The sequence below is a fragment of the Notamacropus eugenii genome, chromosome 5 (assembly GCF_028372415.1).
Source record: "Notamacropus eugenii isolate mMacEug1 chromosome 5, mMacEug1.pri_v2, whole genome shotgun sequence".
NCBI classification, from domain to species: domain Eukaryota; kingdom Metazoa; phylum Chordata; class Mammalia; order Diprotodontia; family Macropodidae; genus Notamacropus; species Notamacropus eugenii.
Window position 1 is genome coordinate 163,321,093 of NC_092876.1, and position 23,687 is coordinate 163,344,779.

Below are 23,687 nucleotides of genomic sequence, written 5' to 3' on the forward strand. Positions count from 1 at the left end.
TCTGTAAACTACATGGAATGAAAGACTTTCAAAATACCGAGAGAAGGCAGAGTATGTATGTGGGAACATGAGTTAATGTACCATGCCTGTTGTCCTATTGGCTATTAGGATTGTATCAAGGATGCTTTCATTGAGCCTGTAGATGCTAAGTTTACATCTAGATATTTTTATTTCATTACAGAGAGCAGTTATTTTATTTACCTGTGCAATAATATGTGGAACAGTAAATATTAAAGAATAATATCATAATGATTTATCTATCTTAAGCCTCTTGAAGAAGATGAGAATGAAATGCCAATAATGATAGCTTACATTTGCATGCAATCTTAATTTTTGCAAAGTCGTTTACAGATATTTCATTTAAACCTCACAACAGCCCTGTGAGAAATATGGCATTATTAACCCACACGAGGAAACTGAGACTCCAGAGTTTAAGCAACTTTTCCGCAGTTACACACTTAAGTGTCAGGTGACAATCCAGGTTTTTATGAATGTAAGGATAGCCCTCTTCCACGCTACAACACAGTGCTATTGCACACACCATTCTCTTCCTTGAAGATTCTTTTGCCCACTATTTATTCTCTTACCTCATGTGCTTATCCATTTTAACAACTTCTTTCAAAACTTCAATCACTTTATGAGATTCTTCTAGACTCAATTCTGTTCATCTTCAACCACTAACTACTATATTCCTTAATACAATACATGTGTAGTTGTTTGTGCTTAAGTGGTGTTCACTTATATTTTTATGTAGTTTTGTTTGAACTTTCTTTCCTCTTTGAGTATAGTTTTCGAATGCTTCATAAGCCTTTGTTCCTGCTATAACACTTTCTACACAGTTGATAGCAAAGTATTGTTAGTCTGATGCCACTTTGAAGAAATATAATATTTGACTACAAGTATATGGAGAAGTTGCAAGAAATGAATCCTTAAGTAGCACAGGGGATAAGAATAATCCATACTTTTTAAAAGTTTACTTTTATGCCTAGATTTCAAAATATATGAATAAATCCTAGATGAAAAATCAGTATATAGAATATCATAAAATACTTTGTCATATGTGTAATAACTTTAATGTAGAAATTCTCTCAGCCTTATTATGCTTAAGACTAATTTCTTTTTGAAAAATTGTATTCTTCATGTACCAAGTAGTCTTTATGAAGACAGATATACCAGAAAAAGGCAACTTAGTGAAGAGAATAGCTGACAAATTTGAAGAACAAATTGCACCAAAAAGAACTTAAAATTTGCTCTCTTCCTCTTTCCATCTTCAGAGATGGACATCTATTTCATACTTCAGTGTTTCATTGAATTTATGATTTCCTCATCATGGAATATTGGAACAGTATATCCTAGGCATACCTTATCTTGTACAATTCTTGTTCTATGTGTTATTGTCTTACCTTACATATGGACCAAAGAACAAATAGCCAGTCTGCCAGAGGACTTTTTCTGTTTCTTTTTTTTTTTTTTTTATTAAACTTTTAATTTTGGGTTACAAATTTTCTCCCCTTTTTTCCCCCTCCCCCCCCAGACCCAAGTTTTCTAATTGCCCCTGTGACCTATCTGCTCTCTCCTCTATCCTCCCTCCCTGCCCTTGTCTCCATCTTCTCTTTTGTCCTGTAGGGCCGGATAGCTTTCTTGACCCCTTAACCTGTGTTTCTTGTTACCCAGTGGTAAGAACATTACATTTGGTCCTAACACTTTGAGTTCCAATTTCTTTAGCTCCCTCCCTCTCTACCCCTTCCCCTTGTAAGACAGGCAGTTCAATACAGGCCATATCTGTTTAGTTTTGCAAATGATTTCCATACTAATTGTGTTGTATAAGACTAACTATATTTCCCTCCATCCTGTCCTGTCCCCCATTACTTCTATTTTCTTATGGTCCTTTCCCTCCCCATGAGTGTCGACATCGTATTGCATTCTCCTCCCCTACCCTCCCCTCTATCCTCCCCCCCTTCCTGCTTGTGCCCCTGTCCCCCACTCTCCTGTATTATGAGATAGGTTTTCCTATCAGAATGAGTGTGCATTATATTCTTTCCTTTAGTGGAATGTGATGAGAGTAGATCTCATGTTTTTCTCTTGCCTCCCCTCTTTATCCCACCACTAATAAGTCTTTTGCTTGCCTCTTTTATGAGAGATAATTTGCCCCATATAACTTCTCCCTTTCTCCTCCCAATATTTCTCTCACTGCTTGATTTCATTTTTTTTTTTTTTAGTATATGATCCCATCCTCTTCAATTCACTCTGTGCACTCTGTCTCTATGTATGTGTGCGTGTGTGCATGTGTGTGTGTGTGTGTACTCCCACCCAGTACCCAGATACTGAAATGTTTCAAGAGTTATAAATATTGTCTTTCCATGTAGGAATGTAAACAGTTCAACTTTAGTAAGTCCCTTATGATTTCTCTTTGCTGTTCGCCTTTTTATGGTTCTCTTCATTCTTGTGTTAGAAAGTCAAATTTTCTTTCCAGCTCTGGTCTTTTCATCAGGAAAATTTGAAAGTCTTCTATTTCATTGAAAGACCATTTTTTCTCCTGAAGTATTATACTCAGTTTTGCTGGGTAGGTGATTCTTGGCTTCAGTCCTAGTTCCTTTGACTTCTGGAATATCCTATTCCATTCCCTTCTATCCCTCAATGTAGAAGGTGCCAGATCTTGTACTATCCTGATTGTATTTCCACAATACTTGAATTGTTTCTTTCTAGCTGCTTGCAATATTTTCTCCTTCACCTGGGAATTCTGGAATTTGGCCACAATGCTCCTAGGAGTTTCTCTCTTTGGATCTCTTTCATGCGGTGTTCTGCAGATTCCTTGAATATTTATTTTGCCTTCTGGTTCTAGAATCTCAGGGCAGTTTTCCTTGATAATCTCGTGGAGGATGATGTCTAGGCTCTTCTTTTGATCATGGTTTTCAGGTAGACCCAGAATTTTTACATTGTCTCTCCTGATTCTATTTTCCAGGTCAGTTGTTTTTCCAATAAGATATTTCACATTATCTTCCATTTTTCGAATCTGCGCGGTATGTTCTGAGATATCTGTCTTTCTCGAAAAGTCCAAAGCTTCCATCTGTACCATTCCAGATTTGAGAGATCTATTTTCTTCATTAAGCTTTTGAATCTCCTTTTCCATTTGGTTGATTCTGCTTTTGAAAGCATTCTTCTCCTCATTGGCCCCTTGCACCTCCCTTGCCATCTGAGTTAGGCTAGTTCTCAAGGTGCCAATTTCTTCAAGATTTTTTTGGTTCTTCTTTAGCAGGGAGCTGATCTGTTTTTCATGCTTCTCCCTTATCCCTCTCATTTCCCTTCCCAGTCTTTCCTCCACCTCTCTAACTTGATTTTCAAAATTCCTCTTGAGCTCTTCCATGGCCCGAGCCCATTGGGTGGGCTGGGGCACAGAGTCCTCGATTTCTGTGTCTTTGCCTGATGGCAAGCCTTGTTCCTCCCCATCAGAAAGGAAGGGAGGAAGTGATTTTTCTCCAATAAAGTACCCTTCAATAGTTTTATTTCTTTTCCCTTTTCTTGGCATTTTCTCCAACCAGTGGCCTGACCTCTGAATGTTCTCCTCACACCCACCTCGCCTCCTGGTCCTCCCAGCCAGTGTTTGGGGACTAAGATTCAAATGCTGCTTCCCGCCTTAGGATTTTTGGCGGGGGCAGGGCTGTTATTCAGTGTTAAATTAGGCTCAGGTGCTGAGGTCCGGGGCAGGGCCGCCTCTCTGGCTCAATTCCCTCAGGGGGTTTATGCACAGACCTTCCACAATGGATCCAGGCTCCCGCCCGCTTGGGGAGCCCCTGTCTGCAGCCGCCTCTCAGCCCCCACCTCCCGGGGGGGCCCGAGCTATGGGGGCACCTCGCTCCCCTCTCAACCCGCCAAAGAGACTCTCTCACCTACCCCCGTCAGTCACCTGTTGGTGGGGGGCCTGTGCAGCTGCTGAAGATCCCGCCTCCGGATCCCTCTCAGAACTTTGTCTCTCGGAGCCGCCGCAGGTCCGGGCGGGGCACCGTGTCTGCAGCGCAACGGACCCTTTGCGAGAGGTTTGCAGGTCCCTCTGTGGGTGGGGGGACCCGCGTGGCCGCTGGATCTCTTTCCCACGGTGTCGCTGCCGCGGCAGGGCTGCTCTCCTCTTCCCGCCCCGGCGCCTAGTCCCCGGCGCAAAGGACCCCCCGCAAGAGGTTTGCAGGTCTCTCTGGAACAGAAATCTCCCTCGCTCCAATATTCCATGGTCTCTGGGTGCAGAATTTGCCCTGGGTTAGTCTCCTCTGCCGTTCTGTGGTTTGTGGGTTCGGAGCTATGTGTATGTGCGTCTTTCTACTTCGCCATCTTGGCTCCGCCCCCTGTTTCTTTTAATAATTTGTATTTACCAGTGTGCTCTCTGTCCACTATTCCTTGCTCTTATTTCGTAATTGACCCACTTTTCTGGTAGTACATATTCTTGGTGATGTTTTAATGCCACATTCTGAAGCTGGAATATTCTTCTCTAATGTAATGCAGCCTGTTGATAGGCAGTTTTGTATTGCTCTCAATTATCATTCTTCAGAGATTTGGTGTTCTGTAATTTGTAGTCCTATGTTACCACTTAGAGAATATTAACTTTAAAAAATATAGGATTTTGACAAAGTAAGCAGCTTGGGATCATTGTGAAAGTGCTATGAAGCTTCCCAGGTATGATCTCTGCTATGATATGTCCAGTTATGATCAGCCTACTCTCTGGTGTAGTGGATAGATTGCTAGATTTGGAATTGGAGTACCTGGTTTTAGTTTCAGGTCTTCTATTTTTAGTACATTGGACATTAACTTCATTTCTCTTCTTTGATTCTTAATTTCTTTGTAAAATAAAGGGGTCTACTAGATGATCTCTAAGGTACTTGTAGGCTCCAGATCCTGCAAAACTAATAATTGACATTTTCATAGCATTTTAATATTGCTATACATTTTCATGTATAAAATGATCTTGTTTGTGGGAGACATATTATGGGAGACAAACTTTTGAGGCTGCATTTTATTCTACAAACACCCTTTTTTTAATCAATAAGCAACATACAAATTTTAGCATCTCAGTATCTTAGTTGTGTGGCTGTAATCTGCTATAAAAAAGAATCTACAAATATTCCCTTTCAGTAGTACTTAAACTGTTTCATATCGCATCAAAAATAAACTCAATGAGTAGACCATTCTCAGAAAGATTTTATAGACATGAGAAATTAAGCATCATAGACAGGAGTTGCTAATGTCTTTTGATAGTCTTTTTACAGGGGAAATAATATTGCCTATGATCTTTCCCATTTTTTTTAACGTTTCCTCTTTGAGATCTTGAACTATCTCATTAGTGTCTGAGTACCTTTGAAATTATTTTGCCTTTATGTAGCTTTCTTCTGTATATATTTGGTCAAGTTGAGGCACTCTTGAAATCTTAATTACTTATACTGCTTCCTCAATTAATATTTTGCGTTCTGGGGTAGAGTTTTTTGGGGTGGTTTTTTTGGAATTTTTTTTATTCCTAATTTTTTGTTTATTTTTTTTTTTATTTCTAATGAAAATAACTCGCTGTAAAAATATTAACAGGTGTAGTCTGATTTTTTTCTCCTTCCAGTTTAATCTATGTGTTGAGCATTTCCATATACATAGAAAAGATTTTAAACAAAGCCACAATCTGTTATGTAACGTCTAAGAATAGATAAGAATAGAATAAATTCAGTGTATTCATTTAAATCTGTTTATCTGTCTTATTCTGAACCTCCTGTTCTCTTCTGTGTATTTAAAAAAATGCTACAATGAACTTTTCTTTTTCATCTCCTTTTCCCTCGCAAACTAAAAAACAAAACATCCTATTTCATAACAAATAAGCATAGTCAAGCAAAACAAATCCACACATTGGCCATATACAGAAATTAGTATTTCGGTTTTCTCCTGAATTGTCTAACCCTCCCTCAGGTTGTAGGCAGCCTACTTCATCACTGATCCTCCCCAACAGTGACGGGTCATTGCATTGATCAGATTTCTTTAGTTTTTCAAAGTATTTTTCTTTACAGTATTGTAGTAAATTGTTCTGGTTCTACTCATTTCAGTCTACATCTTTGATTTAATTTCCTCAGTAGTTCTCCACCTACCCGTGCATTATCAAATGAAACATTCTTCTCAAGTTGTCTTAGATTCAAAACTATTTTACTGCTGGGTTTGTAAACAAGCTTTCATTTTTTTAAAGTCTTCATGTTTCCATTTTATTTCTGTGTTAGACAAACTACTCAGGATGCTCCAGAAGAGGTTCGCAACCGTGATTTCAGGCGAGAACTAGAAGAGAGAGAAAGAGTTGCTGCAAGAGAAAAAAACAGAGATCGTCCAACTAGAGGTACCTGAATTATTTTGGATACTTATAAACTATTATAAGATATTTGTCTGTTTAAAAAACATCATGGCATGAAGCATTTTTAGTCAGGTTACTTCAATAGCCTTGACATTTCTGAGCATGTCAGATAATTTAGCAAACATTCATTCAGAGCCTGCTATGTGTAAGGTACAGTGCTAGGCAATTAGGATAGGAAACAATGACAAAAATGGCCCTCCTCTCAAGGAATATTTTGCTAGGGAATGCAATCTATGCTGGAATAAATTCAAGGTAATTTAAAGAAGCAAAGAAAACACTTCCCTGTTGAGTGGACACCTGAGCTGGACCTTGAAGGATTTGAAAGGTATCAGAGTAGAGAAACAGCATGCCAGGCATGGGTGGTACAGCTGAGCAAATTCAGGAGCAGGAGATGGAAGAGTAATTTGGGAATAGAAGCAGTGAGGTGGCACAGTGAATACCATCGTGCTGGGCCTGAAGTCAGGACAACCTGAGTTGAAATGTGACCTCCCACACTTAGTACATGTTTGACCTGGTCCAGGTCACTTAACCTCTGCCTTCCTCAGTTTCTTCAACTGTAAAATGGGGATAGAAGAGTGCCTACCTCCTAGGGTTATTATAAAGATCAGTTGAGCTGACTTTCCAATAGATTGTAAGCTCCTTGAGGATAGGGACTATCTTACCTCTTTTTGTATTCTCAGTGCTTAGCCCAGTGTGTGGCACAAAATAGATATAAATAAATATTTTTTGGCTGACTGACTGAATAGCTGGTTATGCCTTATGGTGGGAATATAGTGTGCATGAATGGAAATGATTTGAAATAACACTGGAAAAAGTAGGTTGGAGCCAGACTTTGGAGGCCTGTAAATGTCAGGCTAAGTCAAGTGGAAGCCATTGAAGGTTTTGGAACTTAGCAATGGCATGTTCAGATTTGAGCCCTAGGAGGATTACAGGTAGATGGAGAAAGAGGAATACCATGGAAGCCAAGGGAAGAGGGTGTATCCAGAAAGAAGTGGTTAAATGTCAAAAACTGCAGAGAGGGAGGTTGAAGACTGAAAAAGCTATTATAGAAATGCAAATTAAAACATCTCTGAGGTACCATCTCACACCTATCAAATTGCTAAAAGTGACAGAAGAGGAAAATGAGACATGCCAGAGGGGATGTGGAAAAATTGGAACACTCATGCACTATTGGTAGAATGGTAAACTGATCCATCCATTTTGGAGAGCAATTTAGAAGAAGAGTTACAAAACTGTGTACATTCTTTGACTCAGCAATGCCATTGTTAGCTTTGTTTTCCAAGGTGATCAGGGAAAAAGGAAAAGAACCTATGTGTTATAAAACTTTCATAGCAGATCTCTTTAGAGTGGCAAAGAATTGGAAATTGAGGGGATACCTCATTAGTTGGGGAATGGCTGAATAAGCTGTGATACATGATTGTGGTGGAATACTACTGTTATATAAGAAAAGATGAGTAGGTTGGCTCTAGAAAAACATGGAAAGAGTTGCATGAAATGCAGAATGAAACTAGCAAAACCAAGAGTACATTGTATACAGTAACAGCAATAAGGTTTGAATGACTAAGCTACTCTGAGTAATATGACCATTCAAATCAACAATGAAGGACTTAAGAAGGAAAATGCTATCTATTTCCAGATAAAGAACTGCTATATGGAAACATTTATCATATGGTTCCATATACATGTTTGTATCAAATGTTGTCCTTCTCCAATATTTGGGAGGAGGGAGGGAGACAGCTTGGAACTCAAAAAATGTGCCATAAATTTAGAAAGGAGGGGGTTAAGTGTCAAAAACTGCAGAGAAAGGGAGAAGATGATGACTGAAAAAGCTATTAGATTTAGTAGTTAAATTGTCTTAGATAAGGTAGTCAGGAATTGTCATAGTTCATTAACGCTAAGTATTATCTTAATTTTCTGAAGCATTATAAGTTAAATTTCATTTTTAATCTGACTAGTTTATTTACTGTAACTTACCTTGAGACTTCTGTGAAATGTAGCAGAAGATAGAAAGTGAACCCTACTTTTTATCTTCTTTGTAGGGACAAATTTCTTTTAGTAAAGAACATTGGCGTAGATTATCTCTACAGGTACCTCCTAGCTCTAAGTCTTTGATCCTAATGGAATCTGAAAATTTCTTGCAACCATCATGTTGTCAGTTACTGAGGGTTGTTGGAAGCCTCTTAGAGCAGTGGGGGAAGAGGTGAGAGGTTAGGGGAGGTGGTGGTACTATTTGTAACTATTGGATGTTGAAAGTTCTTCAGAAGTTAATAGCCATGACAGTATTTATTCACTTTATCTCATGCTTTCAGTGGCTTTTTTGACATAATAGATGCGTCTTTGAGTCTAAAGGTACCTAGTCATCTGCTTAACCTCCTACCCTCCTCTCTCCTTCCCTATCACGCCCCCCCCCCCAAAAAAAATCAGTGAATCAGGGAGTGATCACTGCCTTCATAGAATATTGGTCTGTGTTTTGTACTTTTCTTACGTATTTGTATTTTAGCATCCCTCCTGAATTGTGAACTCTTGATAAGTGAGTGGGACTATCTTATTTATTTTGATATCTCACCCAGTGTGTAGTGTCATTAGTTGAAAATAATAAGGACTTTAATAAATGAAAGAATGACTTGTGTAGGCTTGTATCCAAAGCACAAGATCTCTGGAAGTCATCAGATTGACTAACTTGTTTTAGCTTTTGGTGAGAACAGAATGAACTGGTTGTTTCCATTCTTGTTTCAGTAATCTTTGTGATTTTTTTCCCCCCAGAGCACACAACCTCATCTTCTGTGTCTAAGAAACCTCGATTAGATCAGATTCCTGCAGCCAACCTTGATGCAGATGATCCCCTAACAGATGTGGGTATTCTCTTTGACTTCCTTTTGTTGTTCAGAAGCATTTCTACTCGTACATTTTCTAGGAATACTTAATTTCTATTCATTTGCCTGAAAAGATTATGTAGATATTTTTATTTCTCTCTTTCCAAACATTTAGTCCTTAAATCATTACCAACTGTTTAGGACATTTTGAAATTGAAACCATCCTTTGAGACTTGGGACTAAAAGAACTTTTAAAGGTTATAAGATATTTTTTTTAAAATAACTTTCTTTCCTTCCTAAGAGGTATAGGAGAAAAATTCAGTTTCAAATAACCTTTCTTCAAGTTAGTCTGTACGTAATCAAAATTTGAAGGTTAGCAGTTATGATCCCTGATGAAACAAAAAAGAAGGTTCCACATCCAAGCATGCTTCACTGAAAACCTCACTTTTTGAAACTCCTCCAGTTAAACCTGAGGTCTATGGAATACTCTTGTCTAGTGTTTTGAATTCTGATTATAGAAGTACCTGATAGTCTTCTGGGAAGCTCAGCCTAAGATTTTTGTTTTTTTGGGTTTTTTAGTTTGCCCTTGAATTACATTAAAAAATAAATTGGAGTCTAATGTTGCATATGCATACAGTATTATAATTAACTTGCTTTACAGTTTAAATAGTTGTCCACAGGACATGGAAGAAAAGTCTTCTGGGTGGCCTGTCAAGGATAGTCTGAAACAGAGAGTATATTTCAGCATTCACTCAAGTTAGCTAAAATTGAGTTACCAATAGTGATTAAAAGCATATGTAACAATTTTACTCAAGTGTTCAAAGATTGTTTGTTTGAAATCATAAAGTCTCTTGCCTAGCTTCTGAGAATTCAGCAGCCCTTTTTTGACTTTTGATTATACTTAGCCTGTATAATTCCTAGCTTAGGGCTATTTGAGTTAATTACAATTACTTTGGCTTTTCTTAGTCTTATTTTCATTTTGCCTTGGGTTTTGCCTCTCCTATTTTTCTGACTTTTAGTTTTATAAACAGTTGTAGTTGGACTAAGAATGTTTTCAGTTGTTTGGTGCCTTTTGCCATATAGGGAATTACTATTTTTTTTCCTAGTGTTAGACCTGCTGTCATTATATTCATTAATATTTTGAGAATCTCCTTCGAAATTCTGAAGGTGTGTTTTATTGCTCAGACAATGAGTCTGTGTATCTTCCCTGTCAAATAAAATTAAGACTATTCTCATTGATGTGATGAATAGCAGATCATTTATATGGGGGAGAGGGTAGCAAATCCTTGTTCTAGTTTTCATTCCTATTAAATTATGTCTGTTCTTTTTAGGAAGATGATGAAGATGAGGATTTTGAGGAAGAAAGTGATGATGATAACACTGCAGCTTTACTGGCAGAACTAGAAAAAATAAAAAAAGAAAGAGCTGAAGAACAAGCCCGAAAGGTACAGATTTCTTCATGTTTTTTTTTTTTCTTTCTCTGGGTCACAAAGAACAGAAAAAAATGATTGATTTAATCAGTACCACATCTTCATATTTTTTAGGAATTCTTCTCTCTGCTATAATTATGGATTAGAGCAACTGTTAAACTAAATCTGGTTAGTTTCATATCATAAATCCCTGTGGTAATGTTAAAAAAGTTCTTGTTAGTCTAGTGCTGACCTTATTAAAAGGACCATCACTATAGAGTCCCATTGAATCTAGGCAGTTGTTGGGAGACCTATTCAATTAAGCATTTCACACATTTATTAAAGTGCTTACTGTATGTAAGGGATTATGTTTTGCATTTGGGATACAAAGGCAAATATAGTTGCTGTCTGTAAGGAATTTACATTCTATTGTGAGATACAGCTTGTAAACAAACAAGGAAATACAAAGTGAGTTAATAATGGAGAGAATTTTTCAAATGTTTTATTTTAAAATTTTGTTTTTATATCACCTTCATTTCCTAATATCTATTCCTCCTTCTCCTGAGAGTCATTCTTATATAAACCTTGAAAAGTGAATATGTTGTCTGACTTGATCTTCACTGGGTTTTCTTTTTTTGAAAAAATAAGTATTTACTGATGTCTTTTGTTTTTCACATCACTATAGTTTCCCCCATTTCACTCACTCTCTCTGTCCTCCTCCAGGAGAACCATTCCATATAACAAATAGTAATTTTTTGAAGATCAGAAAAAATGGTAAAAGTCATTTTGTGCAGTGTGCAACACTAGTGGACCTCCCACTTCTGTAGAGGTATGAGTTGGGAGTGTCTTCTTATATCTCTTCTTTTGAGCCATACTTGTTCTTTATAATTTTGCAATGTTCACTTTTGATTTTGTGCATAATTCTTCCCATTTACATTGTTATAGCCATTGTATATATTGCTTTCTTGACTCTGTTTACTTCAGTTCGTAACAGTTCATGTCAGTCCTTCTGTACTTCTCTGCATTCATCACATTCATAATTTCTTACAACGCAGTAATATTCCTATTACATATATTTACCACAGTTTGCTCAGCATCCACTTTTTTCTAATTCTTTGCTAGTATTTGAGGACATCTTTCCTATCAATGGCCTCTATAATCCCAGTAATGGAATCTCCAGGTTAATGGATATTTTAGACTTTATTTGCATAGTTCTAGATTACTTTCCAAAATGGTGGTTCTGATGGACAGCTCCACCAGCAGTACACTGGTGGGCCTATCTTCCCACAACCTCTTCAGAATTTATTATTATTCTCTTTATCATCTTTGCCAGTTTGTAGAGTGTGAGGTGAAACCTCAGGGTTGTTTTGATTTGCATTTCTCTTCATTTATGATTTGGAGCAATATCAAATAAGTATCCCATAACACTGCTGAATGTACCCAAACTAGATTGAGATGTAATTGGGAAATACTCAGCAAACTAAGTAAAAACACAACAAAACGTAGATAATATTCTATTTTTTTTAAAGTCAATGTGTAGCTTGCAGATATTTGTACATATGGCTCAATGGTCATCATTTCTATTTGAGTTTGACACCACTTATTTGGGATTCTTTCATGTGGTTGTTCACAGAGCATTTTTTCATTTGAGAACTCTCTGTTCGTACCCTTTGACTACTTATCTACTAAAGAATGGCTTTTGGTTTTACAGATATATTTATTTATCATCTTGGATACCAAACCTTCATCAGAGAAATTTGATACAAGATTTTTCACTGCTTGACTGCTTCTCTTCTTAATCCTAGGTGCATTAATTTGTGCAGAAGATTTTCATTTTCAGTCAAAGTTACCTGTTTTATCCTTTGTAATTATCTCTTTCCCTTATTTGCTTAAAAATACATCTCCTGGTAGCTGTGAGAGATTTATGATCTGCTTCTCCCTCATTTCCCTTATACTTAATATCAAGGTCATAATGTTGAATATATGTACAAAATAGCATAAGGTGTTGGTCTAAGTCCAGTTTCTGGCAGTCTGCATTCCAGTTTTCTGAGCAGTCTTCATCAGAGTTCCCTCCTAAGTCATGTACTTTATTGAAATGGTTCTTGAGCTCCATTGCTCTTGATCAGGCCTTCACGAGCTGTGCAGCCTGGATGCCACTTATAGGATGCCACAGGATTTAGGGCAGCCCATGTAAAATGTAGAGGAAAACATCATCTACATTTTTTGCAGCCACAGGTTGTACAGGTCTGTTCTTGATTCTTCCTTGTGTGATCTACTCCATTGGTCCACCTCTCCACTTCTCAACCAATACCAGATGGTTTTGTTGACTACTGCTCCTCAATAGAGCTTTAGGTATAGAAATGCAGTTTCCCCCTCCTCCTTACATCCCTTCCTCATTGCCCTTGAAATTCCAAATAAACTTTGGCATCATTTCATCACGTTCTTGAAACTATTCTTTTGACAGTTTGCCATAGCATTAAAAGTACAAACTAACTTTGTTAATGCTGTCATTTTTATTATAATGGCATGACCCAGCTTTGAGCCCTGCATATTCTTTCAGCTATTTAAGTTAAGCATTCTTTAAGGAGCACTTTGTAATTGAATCTACACAAGTCTTTTGTGTGCTTTGGTAGGCTGATCATCAGATACTTTATGCATTTTGTAGTTATTTGGAATAGGACATTCCTCTCTGTTACTTCCTCTTAAATTTTGTTGTTATTATATAGAAATATAGTTGATTTTTTTAAGCATTTATTTTGGTAGCATGAAACTTTGCAGGAGCTACTCATTTTCTAAGTGTGGTATCTTTGATGATTCCTGTCATCATATCAGTAAATGTTCTCTTTACCTCTTTTTACATCTTTAATTTCTTTCTTTTGTATTATTGTTATTGCTAGCATTTCATAAGAGAACATTACTAAGTAGAGATGAGTAGAGAATCAGGACCAGTGCTTCAAAGATTAGGTGGCTTCCAAGATGAGATGATCCTTGAAAGATTATTCTGAGATGCAGAAATGAGGAGGGAGAACATTCTAGGTACAAGAGGCATGGACGGAGTCTACAAGTTAATGAAGGCAGAAGATGGAATGTAGCTCGAAGTCTAGCTTCTCTAGAAATAGATTTCATAAAGGGGAATAATATAAAATCAGGTTGGGTAGATACTTTATATGGTCTTAAAAGCTGTATTGAGGATGTCATATTTATTTAAGAGGCAACAGGGAACCAACTGAAGTCTTTTTGCCAGCGAGTGACAGTTATATTCTTAGGAAGATGATTTTGGCAATGTGTGGGTGAAAAGTTAGAGAAGGGAAAGAATAGAAGTGGGGCGACTTAAGTAAGAAGCTATTATATAGTCCAGGAGAGGAATGATGAGGGCTTTTTCACAGTATTTGCAAACATTTTTTCTGTGTTTTTTTTTGGCATTTGAGTAACGTATGTGGTGCTAGAATATGAAAATGTAGTCAGTCTTTGCCCTCTACTGATTAAATTGGCTGAAAATTTGTCATAAAAGAGAATTCTTTTCATTTAACTTCTATGGAATTTCCTGTCAGGCTGGGTGAACTTGGACTTGAATATTTCAGGCATCCCTCAGAGTACTGTATCTAGTACTGTAGTAGTTTGCAGACCTTTTTATCTCTAGAACAGAGACTGTCAAACTGATTTCCCACTATCCACCAAAACCTTCCACTAAAATGAATGAGAATAGGATGTCACTTTTGTTGAATCTCCAATAAGGAATATTATAATAAACTTTTTCATTCATAACAATTACATACTTTGCTGTTAATGTTGTAAGAAAATTAGATCTAGAAGATTCTTGTGGACTTCAAGCATTTTTAGATTACAGTTTGAGAACCTTGATTGTTTAAGGTATGCTGCTTTGAAAAGAAACTTAAGTATGGAAAGTTTGGTCAAACGTCCTATACATTTGGATAAAAAAGGGTTCTTAAATGTGAATTTAGTGCGTGCGTGCGTGCATGCGTGTGGTCTTTGAAGTGTCAGAAGTACTTGGGATACTTTTGAAACTTCCAGTTCTATTAACTTTGAATTTATAACTTGGTACATGTTATCAGAATCATGTTTTTGTAAATAAATGTACTAGGTTTTAATTTAATTAATATTATATATTTTATTATTATATATTATATAATGTAATGTAACATATAATAAATTTAATTAATAATTAATGAATTAATTAAATACATTTACTGTTTTAATTGATTAGTACATCATATACTAGTACATTTAATTAGAGAACTTTAAACATCACAAGCTTATTCATAACAAACATAACAATAGTCGTTTTATAAATGTCATTACAAAAAATGCTTTGCCTAGTGGAGATGTTTCCCTTTTATCTTAGTATAAAGGCAGAATCAGTCTCTTCGTGATATAATCCTGTTGTTTTCCCAATTTGAAATGAGAAAATTTTGTAAGGCAGGAAAAGAGCATGGGAAAAACTCAGTGGTGTTTCACTTACTGAGTTGTTTAAAGAATGATTGAAATTTTTTTTTTTATATCGTAGCAGTTTGACAAAGGAATTAGCCATAAGAACTAAGGACTTTTCTACCAGCAAGTAGGCAGAGAACTTTGTGCTGACCTGAACCAAGTATTCACTATTTGTGTTCCTGCAGGGGGCTCAAGGAACAACTCTTCACTCCCCACGTTATCAGAGAGAATTGAGTATTCCTTGGGGGGAAAAAATGGAAGAAGGGCTCCAAGGTTTAAATAAAGGAGGAAAAGGACTTGAATAAATAATAGTATATCTTTGCCAGTAATGAGGAGTTTGTAGGATAGAATGTGCCATAGAGAAGAAAAGAAAGGACAGCAGTGCTTGGAGCTAAGAAATAGATGTATCATTGAGGGGATAACTAATCCCTTTAGGGGAAAAAAAGAACAAGTGTGTTGAGCCCCAAGGGACAATAATGTATATTCATTAGTAGGTAAGTACCTTTAATAGAGATATCATCCAGTATGAGTCAAAGGAATACAAGATAAGTAATGTGATTGCTGACTCTGCTTAATAGTACTGAAGGGGATATTGTGGAACCGACTTTGTCAGCAGAGAAATCTGCTGTCTTCTCATGGGGGTGGGGTGTGTGTGTGTGTGTGTGTGTGTGTGTGTGTGTGTGTGTGTGTGTGTACACATATGACAGAACCTCACAAGACTTTCCAAATCTTATGACTAAATCTACTTATTCACATAAGAACAAGTAATACTATGAGAAAGAATCTAGAAAACATTGTAAGGATTGTGAAATTCTTAGTACAAAAATAAAGCCCTCAAGGAGCACACACAGTGGTAGCTACTTTCATTAGTAGTGCTAAAAAAAGACAAGGACCCTAGAAGAGAGAGGCAGATTTGGAAAATGAATGATTAAGAAGTTCGTATCTGAGAATGGGATTTGACTTTCTGGGACATAAAATAAAGGAATGTCATTGTCTGTGCCTGTCAAACTACCAAAGGGACTCAAGCATATTTTGTGTGTGTGTGTTTGTATGTGTGTACATACACATATATACATGTATATGATGAGGGCTTTTTCACAATATTGCAAATTTTTTTTTTTGTGGTCTTCTGGCATTTGAGTAAGGTGCATGGTGCTGGAATATGAAGATGTTAGTCTTTGCCCTCTACTGATAAATTGGGTGGGAATTTGTCATAAAAGAGGATTGTTTTCATATAATATATGTAATATATATATTAATGTATCATTAAATATATAATGTTTATATTTATAAAGATAACAAAATTCATTCGAAGACATAAAAGACCCAATAATGAAATAATGAAAAAGGGTAGGAATCATGGGGGAATGGTATTTCCACACTAAACCATAACAAAGCAGCAGTCATCAAATTATTTGTTAACTAGTTGAAAAGTAGAAAAGTAGATCAGTGGAACAGACTAGATGGGGAAAATAAGTAATAATAAATTTAATAACTCAGTGTTTGACAGACCTAGAAACATAAATTACACAGCAAAAAATGTTTTGTTTGATAATTATTGCTAGGAAAATTAAATTTAGTGTGGTGTGCTGTACTCCACAATAAATTCAAAAAGATCATTTAGGAAAAAAATAAATCACGTACTTTTTACCGTTATGGATAGAAAATCAATTCTTACCAAGAAGATAAAGGAAGTTACAAAATATGAAAGAGATAATTTTGATTACATGAAATTGGGAAATTTTGCACACACAAAATTAATGAATCTCAAATAAGGGAAGTGATCAACAGGGAAAAATCTGTGTCAGATTTCTTGGATACAGGGTTGCTATCCAAAATAAGTAAACAGCTAACAAATACATAAGACCAAAAGCCATTCCCAGTAGGTAAGTGATCAGTGGAAATGAATAAACAGTTCTCAGAAGTTTTAAACTATTAAAAATCTTAGGAAAGGATGGTCCAAATCTCTAATAATAAGAATAATGCAAATCAAAACAACCCTAACGTTTCACTTCACACTCAGTAATTTGGCAAAGATAACCAAAGATGGGAATGATCAATGTAGGAAAAGTTGTGGAGCAACAGATACACTAATGTGTCGTAGGTGGAGTTATGAATTAGGGAAACCATTCTGGAGAGCAGTTTGGAATTATGCAGATAAAATGGTTAAAATGTCCATAACTGACCTAGAGAATTCCATTGCCAGGCATATACTCCAAGGAGGACAATTCATTAAAAAGAAAGGCCCCATATATGCTAAAATATGTATAGCATAATTTTTTTTGGTAGCAGAGAACCAAAAACAAAGTAGATGCACATTGATTGGGGAATGGCTAAACAAACTTGAGTACATGATAGCAATGTAAATACTGTGTTGTAAGAAATGACAAATGTGAATACAAAGCTATGAACTGTTGTTAAATGAATAGAGCCAGGAAGCATACCCACTGACCACAGAAATATAAATTAAAAAAAAAACAGAAACCATAAAACAGTTCAGTTCCCAGGAGTGTGTAACATTGCATATGTCAGTTGTTTTCAGTGTATTAATCTGTTTTGTTGAATTTTTTCTTAACTTCTTTTAAAAATAAATTTTATAAGGGGATCTCTTCTTAGGATGGGACAAAAATCTAGGCAATGTAAAAACAAAAGATAACAAAAATCTTTTTTAAAAAAAGAAGATATATTCTTATTAATATACACATTGATATAATCCAGGAAACAGATTGGAATGTAGAGATTTGGCTGTTTTCTTCAGTGGCCTTCATTGACCACCTTGACAGAAAGAGAAAATTGATGAACTTTTCAGAGTGATCATAAATGTAACATTGAGCCAAGATGGTGGACAATTTTATCTAAACATCTGTTGGAGCTCTCTGCCAGAAACAAAGAAGCTAATAATTTCTTGATTTCCCGTAATTGTAATTTTATCCTTATAGAGGTGAAGGAAATGGTAAGTGGAACTACTATCTTGGATCTAATTCTTAGCAGCAAGGAAGAACTGGTTTATTTAGTGAAAATAAGAGAAACTTTTGGGGACACTGACAACCTCATCTTATAGTTTGTAATAGAGTAAGAATGAAAAGCCAGGCACAGGGTTAGGAGCACAGTGGGAGGTATGGAGGGTACATGAAAAGATGAAAAGAAGGCAGTCAACTGTTACTTTACTTCTAGTTTCTGTTCAAGAAGAATGAATTTTAATTTGAAAAGATAGAACAAGAATGGACAATAGGGAGTTGAAACCCAAGATAAGTAAGGAGACAAAAAGAGATTACCTAGCTGTTGTAAGAGTTTGTCAACAGGTCATTGAAAGAACTGGTACATGTGGTTACTGAGCTGTTGTCAGCTTTTTCTAAAGCATTCTGGGGAAAGATACAGAAGAGTAGATGTTCTGATTTTTCAAATGGAGAAGAGAATGTAGACTGAATACAATATACCACAATCTTGAAATGCTAGCAAAATTCTAGAATGTATTTACTAAATGGATTGTTATTAAACAGAAAAGGAAGTGATGATCCCAAAACATATCTTCAACCTCTTCAACATTCACTTTGTATTCTTTTCTTTTTAGTAGAATTATTACACTGTTATACTGGATATCAGGAGAATGCTGTAGATATTATTTACCTAGGTTTCTACAAAGCATTTGACAGATTTTCTCACATTGTCCTTATGGAGGAGATGGAGAGATGAGACTGAGACCATAGTTTTTGTTCAGTGGAAGGGGAGTTTACTGACAGTTGTCTAAAAGAGGAATGAGCTGCCTTAGGAGAAAACTGGGGAGACCCCTCACTTGGGGTCTTTACGTGAAGATCAAGTTACTTGTCTGTTCTGCTGCAGATGCTACTCTTGTTCACATATAACCAGTTAATGAACATTTTATACACAGACGCACAAACATACACAATATACTTACACAATATGTTATAGATTATTTGAACTGAATGGCCTAGTTCCCTCTAACTTTGATATTCTGTAATTCTTTTATTACTTTGAAAATTACTTTAGATTCTTTTTCATTGGGATCACTTCTTAAAAACTTGAAATATCCTCGCAAGAAAGTGTGAGTTTATGTTTGAGGTTAGGCAGCTTTTTTGAAATATTGTGTAGTGTTAGGAATATTTTGCAATCAGTTATAAAATGCTTGTTGAATAAGCACTGTGTGCAAGATAGTAAACTTAGCTCCCATGGGAAATACAAAGAAAATGAAATATATACCACATTTTTAAGGAATCTGTAACAAATTTTAAACATGATTAAAAAGATAACTATGGTAGATTATAAATAAATGTGGTATTAACAAATACTGTAGGCAGTCAAAGAAGCAAGCATCCACCTTGGTCTCTAATGATCAAGAAAAGTTTCCCAGAGGAGGTGGGACTTTGAAGGAGATAGTATTCAGATTTAGTATGGACAGCCAGGAGGGAATGGTAGGGAAGGCTTAGGAGAGTTTTCATAAACACATGCTGAGTTCAAGTCTTGCCTGTGACATTTACTTAGCTATGTCATTCTGGGCCAATCACTTGGCCTCTCTCTGTCTCAGATTCTTCATCTGTAAAGTGGGGATTATAACAGCAACTAACTCCCCAAGTTTGTTTTGAGGATAAAATGAGATATTTGTAAAGTGCTTTGGAAACCTTAAAGCACTACTTAATGCCACTACTATCATTATTACATGTATGATGATGGGAATGTATAGACCCAGTCACTATATAAACTCAGTATAAACTTTGTTTAGGAATACTGAGTAGACCAATCTGGCTGGAGTGGAATGTTCAGGAAATGGGAATGATAGAAGATGAGAATGGAAAGAAGACTTTTCTGTTCTTAATTTATAAATGTGTAGCTTCACTAACTTTTCACATAAGCATTTTCATTTTGAAGAGGTGTATTTAAGGTAATTTTTTTCAATTATGCTCTCAGAGGTAGATATGAGTACCTTCTTGATTTGATAGACTTATTTTAAAATATCTTAAAAGTATAGCATTCACTTACAGTACTATGTTTACTTTAATCTATCAAACTTTGCTATTTAACTATTTAGTTATTAAATTTTGTCATTAAAAATTACTTACAATTAATTTAAAATCTTGGATTAAATGAAAAATACTTTGGAAATTTTTGATTTTTAAAAATAATAATAAATCTGAATTTTCTAATGTATCTATAGAGCCAGCAGAGGGCAGTTGAAGTTGCCATCTGATTATTTTCTCCTAGATATTTTTTTCTCAGACTGAATCATAGAATTACAGAATTTTAGAGCCAGAAAGGATCTTAGAAATCTTTTTGTCCAGCTCCACTGAAGTGCATTTGCTTAAAAAAATTTTTTCAGATTAAGGATCTTGAGTATCTCTTTCTCTGGAATTCTGCAAAACAGAATTGGGGGAAGACTATTAAAGAAGGGAGGGAAAAAAGTGATGAAAAATGAAGGAGATAAGATAGTAGAAGGGGATTTTTTTCCCCAACTAAAATGATTTTAGTTGTAGACCGAGATTTAGGAACATAAGTTTTACTGCTAAAAGATTGAGAGAATATCTTATTCAACCCCTATGTTTTATAAATGAAGAATCTGAGGTCTAGAGAAGAGAAATAACCTGCCAGTGAATAGAGTGCTGGTCCTGAAGTCAGGAAGACTCCTCTTCCTGAGTTCAGATCTGGCCTCATACACTTACTAGCTGTGTGACCCTGGGCAGTTTTTTAACTTTTTTTGTCTCAGTTCCTCATCTATAAAATGAGCTGGAGAAAGAAATGGCAAACTGCTCCAGTATCTCTGCCAAGAAAACCCCCAAATGGGGCCACAGAGAGTCAGACAGGACTAAAAATTAAAAACCCATATTCACAATTATGTTAGGGATGAGCAGCTAGAGACTGGGTGAAGATATATTCAGTATAACAGATTTCTTTGACAATCCAACCTCCACATAACACTGTTTAGAATGCCCATTTGCCATATATTAAAAACTTGTCATCATACTTTTATGATGTGAGCTATTCTTACATTCTCATATGATCATTATCTTTACTGCACCATAATTTATTTTTCCAAAAGAACATACACTGTATATTGTAAGAAGAGATAGAGCTGTGTAATTGTTATAATTCCTAACCACAGTGTCTGCACTGTGGTTTACATTTACAAATGCATAACATCTCTGAAAATGTTATCAAGCTTGATAGGTTTGCGGATTTGAAGCTTTCATTTTCAAGTCAGATTGATTTGCATTGCATTCTAGTAAAATAATAGATGCAGAAAAATTGTCAAGTCCTGGGTGGTCCTGTTCACTAAATTGAGTAAGATTATGAAAAAAAAATAATGAGAGGGTAGCTCAGCACTAAAATAAAAAGGAACAAAAAAAATCTGAAAGAAGAAAGAAAATGGAGAAATTTAGTTTCTCTGTATCATTTCAGACCTATCATCATCCTGTCATGGATATTCTGTATTGGCTCTCGTGCTTCTCCGACTCTTCCTCCTTTTTCTCTGTCATTGATTCCTCATCTTTTTCCTAACTCCATAGAGGAGATGTTTCCTAGGAGTATCTTTACCTCTTTCCTCTTCTTCCTCTTCATTCCTAGCTTCACTGTTCTATTTTAATTATCTTATTTCAAATAGCTTTTCAGATATGCACAATATCTTAAAGTTTACAAAGTGCTTTCCATAGAACTATTTTATGCATAAGTATTATTGCCCCTATTTTAGAAATTAGGAAACTGAGGTTAAGTGAATTGTGCACAGAGCTAATAAATTAGTGGATGAGAACCCAGGCCTCTTCTGGTTTTGTGTCCAGTGCTTGTTCACACTTGATACCACACTATCTTTCTGGCTCCCCACATCTGCGTTTTTTCCCCACTCTACACATTACTACCTGAGGCATTAAATTAATGATCTGTTAGGTCCTTTCAGTTTCTAAGTTTGTGATCCTACTTACCTTAAAAACCTCAAGTGCTACCTCCAAGGAAGCTTTCCCCACCTTCCCTTTCCCAAAGCGGAAGTAGCCTTTCCTGTCTATCTTAGACCTCATGTACAATTTATGTTTCCAACTCTGCTACATACACTTTATATTGCCATTATTTGCATATTTGCCGTACCCCATCCATACCAAGTTGTCTTACCCCCTTTATCACATAGTTTATGAAAGCAGAGGCTGGCTTATCCTAACTTCCATGGTACCCAGTACAGATGTCACTTACTAAATGTTTATTGAAATGACTGTATTGAATTAAATATATGTTTGCTAGTACCCAGATGAGGGAAGAGAGAAGAGCAAGTAATTAAGGAAGAAGATTAAATCACTTTTTATAGAAATTTTTTAGCCTTGTGAAAGACATTGAAATTTGAACACTTCCAAGCATTGTACTTCAGAGAAAGGAGATATTTTGTGATGCAGATATTTTGTAAGATACTTTATGCTGTTTATTTGTGCCTCCACTCTGGGGTCCATTTTGGGCTCACTTGGTTAGAAAATTGTGCTGATCAGGTCAAAGTTTCAGGTTTGATCTCAAGTCAGCCCAGTTGACTTGGAATGAGAAAAGTCTGTGCTTAATTAACTGTAACCAGCAGTCTCACAAATGCATGCTCTTTGTTATAAAGAGAGTGAACAATAAGGCACGGTGCAAAACCTCTTGTGACTCCTGATAAAGTCACTTCCAAGTGCCTGTGCTGCTTAAAAAATCAGTATTGTGGGATACTTTCAGGCTTATTATTAATTCTTAGTTAAATGTTTCATCTCCCTAAGTGTGTGTGCTTTCATGTAATTTTTTTATGTTTAAACACAAGATTTGATACATCAGTTTTCCATACTTCTAGAACTCTCTTCTTATGTAATGAATATTTAATATGAAGAATACTCACTAGCATGATTATGTAGTATATCAAAAGAATTGTGATCAGATATGAATATAAATGTTCTCAAATCACAGACCATTTGCTTTTTTTTTTTTAAGTATTTCCATTTGATACCGAGATTGCACATAAGAATAAAATCAAAAGTACATTTTGATTATGTGTTATTTAGGAATTTTCCGTACCAGTATCTTTCCCTTTTCTTTCCTACTCTATTTCACCTTCTCCATCCTTCTGCCATATATGCTTTCTAAAATAACTCTCCTTTCAATGTAACTAAGCTTTAAAGGCTTCAACTCCTTGCTTTTAATTGTGGTGTGGAATTATTTAAATATAGTATTACTTGCTTTTCTATAAATGGAAAAGTAGGACATGAAATATTTGCACTACTAACATTTATAAAATATAGTAGTATCACAAAACAAAAAACAAAACAAAACCTTACACTTTAGGAAGTAATTGTGAACCCCCTAAGCTTTTACCATCATTCAAAGCATAATTTGTAATAATAGATAGGCAAATGTTTGAGTAGATTCATATAAAAACGTCAGTGCTCAAAAAAAAATTAAGGCTCTGTGCTAATTATTCTTTGGACAACTAACGAATAGAGTAGTTTAGGGACTTGGGATTGGACTGTTGGGTTCTTAACCCACTGTATTTGGGTATAGTGCCTGCCCTGAAGCCCTCTCCAGTTTGGAGGGGAGGGTGAAGGATCTTGGGAATATCATCCATCTTGTCTGATGTTTTGGGTAAAAGGCCTGGAATTATCAAAGCTTTTTTGCCCCTAGTTCTCCTTTTGCCTCTGACATTGTTTC

General features: G+C 35.9%; 1 protein-coding gene across 1 annotated transcript in view; it reads left to right on the forward strand.

Annotated features, from left to right (window-relative positions):
- The window catches only part of CWC15 (CWC15 spliceosome associated protein homolog), a 38,382-nt gene that overhangs the window by 3,551 nt on the left and 11,144 nt on the right, over positions 1-23,687 (forward strand). The window contains exons 3-5 of the mRNA XM_072611306.1: positions 6,234-6,346; positions 9,125-9,213; positions 10,506-10,619. Coding sequence (XP_072467407.1) covers positions 6,234-6,346; positions 9,125-9,213; positions 10,506-10,619 — 316 coding nt within the window. The remainder of the gene's footprint in view (positions 1-6,233; positions 6,347-9,124; positions 9,214-10,505; positions 10,620-23,687) is intronic.